Source organism: Sceloporus occidentalis, unplaced genomic scaffold, assembly GCF_023333645.1.
Source record: "Sceloporus occidentalis isolate IW3139 unplaced genomic scaffold, rSceOcc1.0.p SCAF_4, whole genome shotgun sequence".
Classification (NCBI taxonomy): domain Eukaryota; kingdom Metazoa; phylum Chordata; class Lepidosauria; order Squamata; family Phrynosomatidae; genus Sceloporus; species Sceloporus occidentalis.
The window spans coordinates 161,178,294-161,191,153 of record NW_028316984.1 but is presented as its reverse complement, the minus strand read 5'-3'; the positions used below and the strand labels follow the sequence as shown (position 1 = coordinate 161,191,153).

At 41.1% G+C, this 12,860-nt stretch overlaps 1 protein-coding gene across 1 annotated transcript in view; it reads right to left on the bottom strand.

Annotated features, from left to right (window-relative positions):
• The window catches only part of MIPOL1 (mirror-image polydactyly 1), a 251,755-nt gene that overhangs the window by 115,920 nt on the left and 122,975 nt on the right, over positions 1 to 12,860 (bottom strand). The window contains exon 8 of the mRNA XM_089523560.1: positions 12,612 to 12,719. Coding sequence (XP_089379686.1) covers positions 12,612 to 12,719 — 108 coding nt within the window. The remainder of the gene's footprint in view (positions 1 to 12,611; positions 12,720 to 12,860) is intronic.

The window sequence follows — 12,860 nt, the reverse complement described above, 5'->3', positions numbered from 1 at the left end:
CACCAGGCACTAGGTACCAGCACTTATAAGGGTGAAGGTGCTAGTATTCACTCTCTTCTAACCTGTGAAAGAAGAGCTGGAAACAGGGAGTCCATGAACTTGAGCAGACAGTGTGTTCAAATAGTGGAAAACCATGGTTTTCCATTATGTCTGAACAGGGTTAATAAGAGCAAGAAGCATCAGATAGCAAGGAAAAGTCAGGTAGAATAAAACCTGTTACATTAATTATAAAAATTAGCCACTTATTTCTAAATTTTGTCTAGGAAAGGTATTTAAGTAATAATGAAAACTCACATTTCCTAATCTTTGATGATGGGTTTTGAAGGACAAATTTGACCTTTAAACCTCAAACTATGGTTTGTTGCATCTAAACTGAACCTCATTGCTGAAAACTAGAGAAAAATCTGTATCAGTTTCTATTAAAAGAAGAAAAGGTTGGAAACTGCCATGGAAGGTTTCTTCATACTATTCTTCATCTCCCCTGCATTCTGTCACTATGCACTTATTGTTGTGTGTCTTCAAGTTGATTCAGATTTATGATGACCCTATGGCAAACCTATCATGGGAGAGTGTGTGACTTGCCCAAGGTCACCCAGAGGGTTTCCATGGCCAAGCAGAGAATTTGACCCTGATTTCCAGAGTTAAAGTCGAACACTCAAATCACATGCATACATAATATATACTTATCCCTTACCCTTATCCTTTTAGGGTAGGGATGGGATAAGTCCCATACTTGAAAAAAAGCATGTTATAAATAAAATAAATAAACAGATTTTTAAAAATCAAAATTCTGAATTAACAGCCCAAAGGCAAAAGCTATTAAATCTTGCAAACTAACTCACATTTATGGTAGCCTGCTGGCTATGATTTATGTAATCCCCAGTTTCAAAAATCCCTATTTTTTTTTTTTAAAATGAAGTGTGGGTAATGTGGTAGTGATAGTTTGAGGGCCCCCAGAAAGAATTCCCATAACTATGGACCCAAACAGACAGGCCAAAATAAAGCTGCTTCGGATCACTTTGGAGGTATGCTGTTCAAATGACACATACATCTTAAGAGGCCAGAAGCTGCACCAAAACTGTGTTCCAGCCTTTAGGACTGGAGCATGGCTTTGGTGCAGCTTCCAGCTTATTAGGATGCATGCAGCATTTAAACAGTATACCTCCACAGTGACCTGAAGCAGCTTTATTTTGACCTGTCTGTTAGGGCCCTGTATAACCTCTGGGAATCATTTGTCAGTTTTGGTGTTCTTGGTCCAATCTGAAAGGGAACTTCCTCGTCAGCCAACGAATTTAAGTCAACACGTTTTTCAGACTAAGAATGAAAGGAGCCTTGATAAGTGCAAATATGTAATAACTTTTGAGCCCAGGGAGGTTTATAACTTCAATGTGGTGGTTCCAAACCTTTGGTTCCAGATTTTTTGGATTTCAACTCCCAGAATTTCTGAGTGTGGGCCAAGCTGCTAGGTCTTCTGGGAACTGAAGTCCAAAACATCTGGGGGACCAGTTTTGGAATTGCTGCTTTAATGAATTAAGCACCCCTAGCTTTTCTTTGTAGAAAAAAAATCAGGATACGTACACATGTTAGGCCACTTAAAACAAAAGTGTTAAGCTCTCCCAGGTAAAGAGGCCTGAGTATCACTGGGAGGGGAAGTCTTTGAAATATTTATATAGACTTGCCCCACCTATGTCTCCTTAGTGTCTACTAGAGGCTATAAGTGAATTCTGTTAACTTGGGAAAGCATTTCAGATAAGGAGGTCATGGATGGGTCAGAGAAAGACCTTTGCTATTTAGAACTTCTCATGGTTTTCATGGTTAGGGGGGAAGGGTTTTGATAACTGCTTTTAAAAACATTTTACTATAGGGCAAATATAATAGATAACCAAGTACTCAGGGTGAGGAGAGAAATCTAGATGATTATTTTGTGACTTGCAGTTTTATGTGAATCCCTTTCTCAATAAGAGAAGGCCACGGCATTATCTATTCATATTCATAAAAATCATATTCACATACAGTACTTACAAGCATTTGAGGAGCATTAGGATTCTTTTGTTCCCATATTCAGAGCTCCGTTTGAGTCTTTTCTGTCACCCAGTCTCCATGAGACACAGCTTGAAGAGATTTGGCTGGAGTTCTTGATAGTATGCCTGAGACATTTATCATCCTATGGCAGCTGGTGCCATGTCTATATTGGTGGGTTGGTAATCTACTGTAACATGTAGCCTGAACTGGGCTTGTTTAGCCTGAAACCTATTCCCATAATAGGTTCTGGCCTTGGATAGTCGCTCTCAAACTCAGATTAAAATCCAAAGTGGATTCACTGCCCTATAGATATGGAAGCTATGAGCTGCCACTGTCATTTGGTGTCTTCTGCCAATTTAATGTTAATCTCTATGGGCAGTGATTCCCAAACTTTGTTCTCCAGTTATTTTGGACATTAGCTTCCAGAATTCCTGACTGTTGGTCAAGCTGGCTGGGGCTTCTGGGAGTTGAAGTCCAAACCATCTGGAGGACAAAAGTTTGCTTCATTTAGTTTATCATTCTGTTTAACCAGCGTAAAATGCACAGCCTTCCAGAAGGGAAAGGCAATTTCCTTTCTTGACTGGAGAAAATGATAATCCTGAATGTGCACCTCTTAACCCCAGCAACTACAACAACAATGGCTGACAGGTCTTTGTGTCACAGAATTTTTGCTTCTGAATCAATAATATATAGAAAAAAGAAGCCCAAGACATATGCTTGGGAAACAAATGGTTCCACAAGAGAGAAGTCATTATTTCTTTGAAATTGCCAACTTCTAAGCAGTCTAGTTCATCAATAACATCTTTTCAAAAGTCTATCATAAAAGCAGGTTCATCTTACAGACACAGTTGGGTTAATGGCAGAAATCATGGATCCTCTTTGGAAGTAGTTGCATATCGTCAGGATTGCCAGCACTGCTTAGAGTTGAATACATTTGCCCAGAAATATTGTGCTGCTAGAAAACAGATCTGAATCACCTGATTTCTGATTATTCCAAACACCAAGGATTTCTGACTCCCAACAATAACAAGAAGTAGATTTTTTGTGTGGATAGACTGTGGCCTCCATTCAGCTCTGATATTTAGCACAAATTCCTAGACTTAGAATGCTAAGGTCACATCTTTTGCACCAGGTACAGTTTGGTGATCGGGGGGGGGGGGGGGGGGGGAGATGACCCAGTTTGATCTTATAAACCTGAAATCTGTTACCCTACTGCATACCAATCATATTCGTTCAAATGGAAGCTGGAATCCAATTGTCCAAGTCCACTGATGGGAATGTATCTGTCAGTGGTGTGAACTTCCCATACCCTCCAAATTTGCTCTGCAGGATTGACAGGTTCTCTAAAGTACAGTGGGCCCTTGTTATACGCTGGGGTTTGGTTCCAAGATCCCACATGTATACAGTAACAAAATCCGTGTATGCTCAAGTTCCATTAAATATAATGACATAGCAAAATGGTGTCCCATATAAAAAATGGAAAATCAAGGTTTGATATTTGAAATTTATACTTTTTTTTGAACATTTTCAAACCAGAAATAAGAAATTTAATTGAGTTGAGAGGTATAATTTTGAGCCCCTGATACCTTCTGGGGACTGCATACCTTCTGGGGACCCCAAAACAGAAAGGCAGGACAGAGGGAGGTAAAACCAGAGGTGCCCAGAAGTCCATTTCTCTTTTTGAAAAATTGTGTGTGGGAGGGTTAATGTAAAACAGCACCAGGTACGTGTGCTACAACATATATATATTAAATGTGAATTGCCAGGGGATGGAATTTACCCCCCATTTTGCCAGAAAAGGGGCATCCTGAGGGAGTCTGGATTTATACTGGGGGCTACAAAATCGCCCTGGGGAGGCTACATGTGATTGCAGGGCTGAACCTTGTCCACTCATGTCCTAGACCTAGACAGATCTAATCTCTTGCTTGTATAAACTATCAAGCTACATTACATATTCCTATTACACACCCTTCCTCCAGGCTTTATAGTTTGCTAAGATTAACTCAGCACTTTTCCTTAATCTGTTTTGCTTTTAGAAATATATTTTTCTTGACCAAGTGTCTCTTTTACTTAACCACAACATAAAAAAACACTCTTTGCTCCATTCATTTGTCTTCTGTAGCAAGCTAAAGAATACTATTGCTAATAAACATTTTCATCTCCATTGAAACAGACACTTAGCTATACAATTAAAATTACTCATACAAATGAGTCAATAGTACTATTTGTGTAGAGAGAGCCACATATGTAAATAGCGACTGAATCAAAATCTCATCATGAAAACTAGCATGCTATTTCTAAAATGGATGTAGGTTTTTCTTTCTGGGAAGGAATGGAAAAAACATGACCAAACTTTGTAGTTCCACTGATTATAAGATCAAGCCCTGGTATATAGAAGACCTCAGGGAGAGGAAGCGGGTTCTGCGACGACTAGAGTGCGACTGGCGAGGACACCAGCACTTAGCTGACAAGGCACTCCTAGACTCTCATTTGAAGGCCTACAGAGTGGCAATAAGTGCAGCAAAGAATTCGTTCTATGCTGCACGTATTGCGTCCGCGGAGTCGCGTCCAGCAGAGCTGTTCAGGGTAGTGAGGGTGCTGACACAACTGCCCCCTCCCTGAACCCTATTTTAGAACCATCTAAAGCCTGCTGTGACAAATTTAATAACTTCTTTGCAGACAAAATCTCTCGGATAAGGGCTGATCTCGATGACAGTATTTCTTCAGAATCTATTAGAGAGATGTCCAGAGCTTCTGTGGCCCCTGTTATACTGGATCACTTTGAGTTTGTTAGTACCGAGGAAGTGGACAAGATCCTTTGAAGTGTTAGGAAGACGACATGCTCTCTCGATCCCTGTCCCTCATGGCTGGCGGCCTGGGGGGGATGCGGTGCTAACTATGCTGCACCGCATAATCAATACATCTTTAAGAGAGGGACAATTTCCATCTAAATTAAAATTAGCAGTGGTTAAACCCCTTCTAAAAAAAACCTCTCTAGACCCCCTGGCTTATAATAACTACCGGCCTATATCGCTGCTGCCATTTTTGGGGAAGGTGATTGAGAGAGCGGTCTCCTCCCAGCTTCAATCGATTTCGGATGAGACGGATTTTCTGGACCCATTTCAAACCGGCTTCCAAGCGGGCTATGGAGTTGAGACTGCCATGGTCGCCTTAGTTGATGATCTCCGTCTGGGCATGGACAGGGGAAGTGTGTCTCTGTTAGTGCTTTTGGACATCTCAGCGGCTTTTGATACCATTGACCATGGTATCCTTCTGGAACGCCTGGGGGAGTTAGGTATCGGGGGCACTGTGCTCCAGTGGTTCCGTTCCTACCTCTCGGGTAGATTCCAGATGGTGCAGCTGGGGGACGTTTGCTCCAATAAGAGGGCGCTTACATCTGACGTCCCTCAAGGAGCGATTCTGTCCCCCATGCTATTTAACATTTACATGAAACCTCTGGGAGATCATCCGGAGACACGGGGCGCGGTGTTATCAGTATGCTGATGACACCCAAATATGTTTCTCCGTGTCCCTGACTGCTGCAGTAACTAGGGATGGCATCTTTCCTCTAAATGCCTGCTTGGAGTCGGTAATGGGCTGGATGAGGGAAAACAAACTCAGTGTGAATCCAGAGAAAACGGAAGTACTGGCGATAGGTTCCCCGGGTCTGGGTGGTGAGATTTGCCATCCTGTAGTGAACGGGGTCACGCTCCCCTTGAAGGACTTGGTCCGCAGCTTGGGAGTGCTCCTGGATTCGTCGCTCTAGCTGACATCTCAGGTGGATGCAACGGTCAGGAGCGCTTGTTATCAGCTTCGGCTGATACGCCAGCTGCGTCCCTACCTGGACCGGAGAGACCTTGAAACTGTAGTACATGCTCTGGTAACCTCTTGATTGGATTTCTGTAATGCGCTCTACATGGGGCAACCCTTGTACCAAACCCGGAAGCTACAGTTAGTGCAGAATATGGCAGCGAGACTGGTCGCTGGTTGTTCCAGGTCTGACCATATAACACCCATCTTGAAAGATCTTCATTGGCTGCCTATTCGCTTCCGGGCTCAATACAAGGTGTTGGTAATGACCTATAAAGCCCTAAATTTAAGTCTCCGGGACCAGATGAACTCCATCCAAGGGTATTAAAAGAACTGGCAAAAGTAATATCGGAGCCATTGGCAATCATATTTGAAAACTCCTGGAGAACAGGAGAGATCCCAGCAGACTGGCGAAGGGCAAACGTTGTCCCCATCTTCAAAAAGGGGAAAAAAGAGGATCCCAACAATTATCGTCCAGTTAGTCTGACATCAGTTCTAGGAAAGATTCTGGAGCAGATCATTAAACAGAGAGTCTGTGAACATCTAGAAGGCAATGCCATAATCACAAAAAGTCAACATGGGTTTCAGAGAAACAAGTCATGCCAGACAAATCTAATCTCTTTCTTTGATAAAATTACCAGCTTGGTAGATGAAGGGAATGCTGTGGATATAGTATATCTTGATTTCAGTAAGGCCTTTGACAAGGTTTCCCATGACATTCTTGCAAACAAGCTTGTAAAATGTGGGCTAGACAAAGGAACTGTTAAATGGATCTGTAATTGGTTGACCGGCCGAACCCAAAGGGTGCTCAACAATGGCTCCTTTTCATCCTGGAGAGAAGTGACCAGTGGGGTCCCACAGGGCTCTGTCCTGGGCCCAGTGCTATTCAACATCTTTATCAATGACCTGGATGACAGAATTGGGAGCATACTTATCAAATTTGCAGATGACACCAAATTAGGGGGAATAGCTAATACGCCAGAGGACAGGATCAAGATTCAAAATGACCTGAATAGACTAGAAAGCTGGGCCAAAGCTAACAAAATGAAATTCAACACAGAGAAATGTAAGGTATTGCACTTAGGGCGGAAAAATAAAATGCACAGATATAGGATGGGTGACACCTGGCTGAATGAAACTACGTGCGAAAGGGATCTAGGAGTCCAAGTAGACCACAAGTTGAACATGAGTGAACAGTGTGATGCGGCAGCTAAAAAGGCCAATGCTATTTTAGGCTGCATCAATAGAAGTATAGTGTCTAGATCAAGAGAAGTAATAGTGCCACTGTATTCTGCTTTGGTCAGGCCCCACCTAGAATATTGTGTCCAGTTCTGGGCGCCACAATTCAGAAAGGACATTGAGAAACTGGAGCGTGTCCAAAGGAGGGCGACAAAAATGGTGAAGGGTCTGGAAACCATGCCCTATGAGGAACGACTTAGGGAGCTGGGGATGTTTAGCCTGGAGAAAAGAAGGTTGAGAGGTGATATGATAGCCCTGTTTAAATATTTGAAAGGATGCCATATTGAGGAGGGAGCAAGCTTGTTTTCTGCTGCTCCAGAGAACAGGACCCGGAACAATGGATGCAAGCTACAGGAAAAGAGATTCCACCTGAACATTAGGAGGAACTTCCTGACAGTAAGGGCTGTTCGACAGTGGAATGCACTTCCTCGGAAGGTGATAGAGTCTCCTTCCTTGGAGGTCTTTAAACAGAGGCTGGATGGCCATCTGTCAGGGATGCTTTGATTTGGATTTCCTGCATGGCAGGGGGTTGGACTGGATGGCCCTAGTGGTCTCTTCCAACTCTACGATTCTATGATTCTATGATTCTATGAAATGGCTTGGGCCCAGGGTACTTGGAGGACCGCCTCTCCCCATATAATCCGCCCCGCACACTCAGATCAATAGGGATGAAATTGTTGGAGGTCCCAGTGACACGCTATGTGAGGACCTCACAGAGGGCATTCTCTATCGTGGCCCCTAGATTTTGGAATAGTCTCCCAGATGAGCTTCGCTCCACCACATCCTTAGCTCTTTTTAAAAAGAATCTGAAGACGTATTTCTTTTCCCAAGCCTTCCCACTGTGAAAAATCTTCTTTTACCCCTTTTCATTGATGACCCCGGACTGTATATATCGATTTCCCCTTCCATCTGGCCCTTTTGTCGTTAGTATTACTATGTTGCTTTTAATGCTGTTTTTAACTGATTTTATTGGAATGTTTTTATAAATAACTGTTCGCCGCTTTGATCAAAATTTTGGAAAAGCGAGTTACAAATAAACTATATTATTATTATTATTATTATTATTATTAAGAGTTGCATATTCTCCAACTGTCCCTATTTGGCAGGGATGGTCCTGATTAATCCTCTATCATTTCAGCCATCTTGTTTTTTTCTGTCCTCCAACATTTTCCCTTTGTCCTTAGCTTCCTTCAGTTGCTGCAAACTGAGTTCAAAGGACAAAGATAGTTTGACTCAGAAGGGGAAAAGGAGAGGCAGGGATAGAATCTTGCCCTTCCCAGTGGGCTCAGGCCAAAGGAAACTGCTGCATCATCTTCTAGCTTGTGTGTTGCTGCTAATTAATAACATTACCTTCTTGACCTCACTCTGCTGTTGCTTGGCCAGTTTTATTTCTCAAATGCTGTAGGGTGTAGAGTTGATTTTTTTAAAAAAGAAATCTAAGCAGTTTGTGTTGAAATACCTATTATGTGTATCTACAAATACTGGCCAAGGTCCCAAAAATGCTCATTTGGCAGACCATAGTGCAGAGGGCAACCAAAGCCTAACAACAACAACAACAACAACAACAATAATAATAACAACAATAACAATAATAAAAATAATTTCTTACCCACCTCTCCCCATGAATTGAGGCAGTGGACAACAACAATTAACAAACAACATCAGTTAAAACACTTGTTAAAACACACATCAATTTAAAAAGACAAATAAAATGTACACATATTTTTTAAAAATCCACATTTAAAATTCCACATCTGAAATTCACACCAAATCATATTGGGATTTAAAGGCAATAACCAACAATTTAAAAATCATCAGGATAAGCTTGAAGGAAGAGACTGGTCTTTAATGCTGTTTTAATTTCAGACAGCATATTCAGCTGTCAAATCTGTTCTGGCAGGTTATTCCACAGTCTAGAGGTGGCTTAAGGAAAGCTCCTCTGGCTGACAGTGGCCAATCTAGTCCTGGCTGGCTGGAGTAAATGTCCGTCCTTAGGGGACCTGAGCATATGAGTCAGATTATGTGAGAAGAGGTGATTCTTTCGGTAACCTGGAAACTGACTGGCAGCCAGTAGAGTGATTTCAAGATTGGTGTAATGCGATCACTCCTGGATTTCCCAGTAATCAATCTGACTGCCATGTTTTGAACTAACTCAGGTCCAACCTTGAGGTTACCAGCACATGCACTGCCATCTGTAGGTCTTACAGCTCTAGGTAGGGGTGCAGCTGGCATATTAGCTGAAGCTGATAGTAAGCACTCCTGGTCATCACATCTATCTGAGCTGTCATTTGGATCAATGGATCCAGAAGCACCCCTAAACTGTGAACACCTGTTTAAAACAAGCTTCAGAGCAGGATACAGAGTTGAGACTGCTGTGGTCATAGCAATCTCAACTCTGTCTCCTGCTCTGAAGCTGGTTTGAAATGGATCTAGATAATTTGTAACATCCAAGACTGGAGTTGGAAGGCAACTGCTCTCTTGATCACTTTGTCTCAAAAAGGAAGATTTAATACCAGTCTATAGCTGCTAAAGTCAAGAGGGTTCAGGGAGGTCTTTTAAAGAAGTGGTTGTACCACCATTTCTTTTAAACAAAATGGAAAACTTGAGAGATGCATTAATGATATTTTGTATTTGAAGGCTAATTGCATATCCTTCCTGGACAACCAGCCAAGATGGACATGGATTGAGAGGACAAGTTGTCTTCTCTACTTGCCCCAATAGCTTCTGCATATCAACAGTACTCACCAATTGAAACTGATCATGTATAATCCTACTCAGAGTCACTACAATGATGTAGGTTGCTAGAGAAGAAGGAGGTAGCTGCCTTGCAAATGGCTCCTAACAATGACTGACTCAATTTAGAGTGAGGTTTTGATTAAAGACTGCAGTGTAACTATGTTTGCAGGGTTCTCTGCTCCAAAGGGTCCCTTACTTTGCACATATTTAATGGTGTTGGAGAACTGAAGTGGATGAATTCCAAAGAACGGAATTGCTTTTGCAAAGTGGAAGGAATGCTAGGGAGATTAACAATGCAGTGTTGCTGATTTTAATTAATTTAGTAAAATTGACATCTGTTGCCATCTATTAGTGAAGACATTGGAGCCAGATTTCAAGATGCTCCCCAAATGGCTGTTTGATCAAGGGTGTGTGTGTGTGTGTGAAGAATTTCTGCATGTGTATACTCTTAAGGCCTTCTTAGGAGGTATTTAGAATCAAAGTCCAGAAATTTCATGACTAGAACTCCGAAACCATTTATCAATTTTTTCTTAAGGCTACATATAGATCAAAATGGGCCCCTCCACCATAAAGCAACAATTTTGGAACATTTGTTTTGTATTTATTACTCAACAGTTTAGCTTTTATTTTTATTTTAAAACTGCAGAGACAAACATTCTGTACTGCAAACTGGACATTTTGCTTAGGAGAAAAATTGTGGACTGGTATATTGAGGATGCTCCAAAGTTTGAATGAATGTAGAATCAAATATGTAGAAAGAGATGCATTTTTCCCTCTTTCTTAAGACTGGTGCTACAGTAAAGAAGTGCAAAGGCCAGTTTTGATGCCTGATGCATATAATGATACAAACACTTATCCCTGCCTTGTCAGTAAACATACAAAAATAGCTAAAGATAAATGTATAACAACTTGCTGTTCATGACACCCTCCAAGCTGCTGGCAAAAGTAGCTACCTCCCTTTGCCTAACGGTAGGGCCTGCCATGCAATGTGTTTGGTGGTAAAATAACATTAAAACAACTAAATATAACAACACTGACTGAGAACTATTACTCTACTTATAGTGTTCTAAGCAGGTACATTAGGCACAGGTACTTAGGGCAGTGCCACACTGAAAGTTTGTCATTGTGTGGCCATAATGCTAAAAGCTGCTCTTGATGTTGTAATCAGTAACAAAAGCAACAATGATATGGGACAGTTGGGCATCAACAGCATTTTATTTGACAGCTGTCTAAAATTTCCTCTCATCTAAGAGCTTTTTAAGTATTCCCATGAAAACCAGTCAAAAAGCCAAAATATTATCTTTGTTGCCTTGTGTAAGTTGTAATGATAATGGCTGTATGTGAAGAGTAAGCCTGAACACAGCTGCATAAGCTTTTGCAGGTATATCTTTAAAAACAGCATATAACAACAGTGGAATTTTTGTGTCCCAAAACATAAAAGAGGTTAACAAGAAACAATGGAAAAAGTGAAAATGTATGTTCCCCCTCTTATCATTAGGGTAAACAGGAAAACAGTGGATTTTTTAAAAAGTATTTTTTCAGGCTGCAATCATAGAAACAGTTACCTTGGAGTAAGCTCTACTGAACTCAATATGACCTATGAGTAGGAATGCCCATGATTGTACTGATAATCTGCTATTTCTTCCTAAAAGGAGATAGCAAAGTAATCCAGTGCCTTTCTAGAATCAAAATATAAAACTTCTCATTTATTATTTGTTTAATAGAGCCCTGGTGGCGCAGTGGTTAAATGCCTGTACTGCAGCCATTCACTCAAAACCACAAGGTTGCGAGTTCAAGACCAGCAAAAGGACCCAAGCTCGACTCAGGCTTGCATCCTTCCGAGGTCGCTAAAATGAGTACCCAGACTGTTGGAGGCAGATTAGCTTACTTGCTAATTAGCTTACTTGCTGTTCACCGCTATGATCTTTGGAATAGCGGTATATAAATAAAATAAATTATTATTATTATTATTAATATGTATATCCCCCTATGAGTTCAAAGTGGCCAATGAATAAAAAACAGAAAAATAAACAGTATCAACTTTACAGTTAAAGACAACAGTAAATGAACACCTTAAAGAATTAAAACAGCAGCAGATAATAAAAGTAGCAATCAATATTTCAAAATATTCAGAAAATAAAATTAGAGCAAGATTAAAAATAACAGATTATAAATCAAATGCTTTTTTAAGGGGGAAGTTCTTTTTCAGCTTCTGGATGGTCATAAGCAAGGGGTGAGGTGGGCCTTCTCAAGTCCCCTTTCTATTTATCCATCCTCTCCCTTTTATCTTATTCAACAAGACTTTTTTCCATCGTGAACTGGGACGAGAACTCATAAGGTACCCTTTTGCAAACATCAGTATCAACTGTGTGGTCACTACTAGGATAGGTCAACAATCTTATTAATACATCACACACTATCTAAAGCATATCAAACAAACACTCCTTTTCCCCCTTAAAAAATCATTTTGTACAGTCAGCATTGGGCAAACAAGACAATGTCCCCCAATATTGTGGAATGACAGTATGGACGAAAGGGAATCCATATGAACTTAATGTCGGTTACCATAACAGAGCCAGGCAATTTGGAGAAATTTGTTGTTTTTATCTTGTTGTGCTCTCACACACACACCACAAAATAATACCATAACAGAAGGGTGCTGTATCTGTGTTTAAAGAAGAGGTTGTTGGCAAACAGCGCCGCTCCATTCTGCTGAAATGTACACAACTGATATATGCAGCACAGAAAGCTGGCACCCAGGGCTTACAACCTTAATTTGCCTGCAAGAAGGAATGGAGATTTACCTTCAGAGCACGTTCTTGATTGTTTTCAGCAGTCAGATGTCTCGTGTTGTTTGCAGAAGTCTGGTTCTGTTCTTTCATATGATGAAGCTCCTGCTCCAGCCGTTTGCACTGCAACGAGGAAAGAATCCCATTAAGTAAAGGAACTGGACATCTCTGGATTGCCCCCCCCTCCAGCAGCCAAATGAATTAATGTAAATAAAACTACTCTGTGCATATGTGTGTGTGTGTGGTAAGTGCATGTGTATGTAT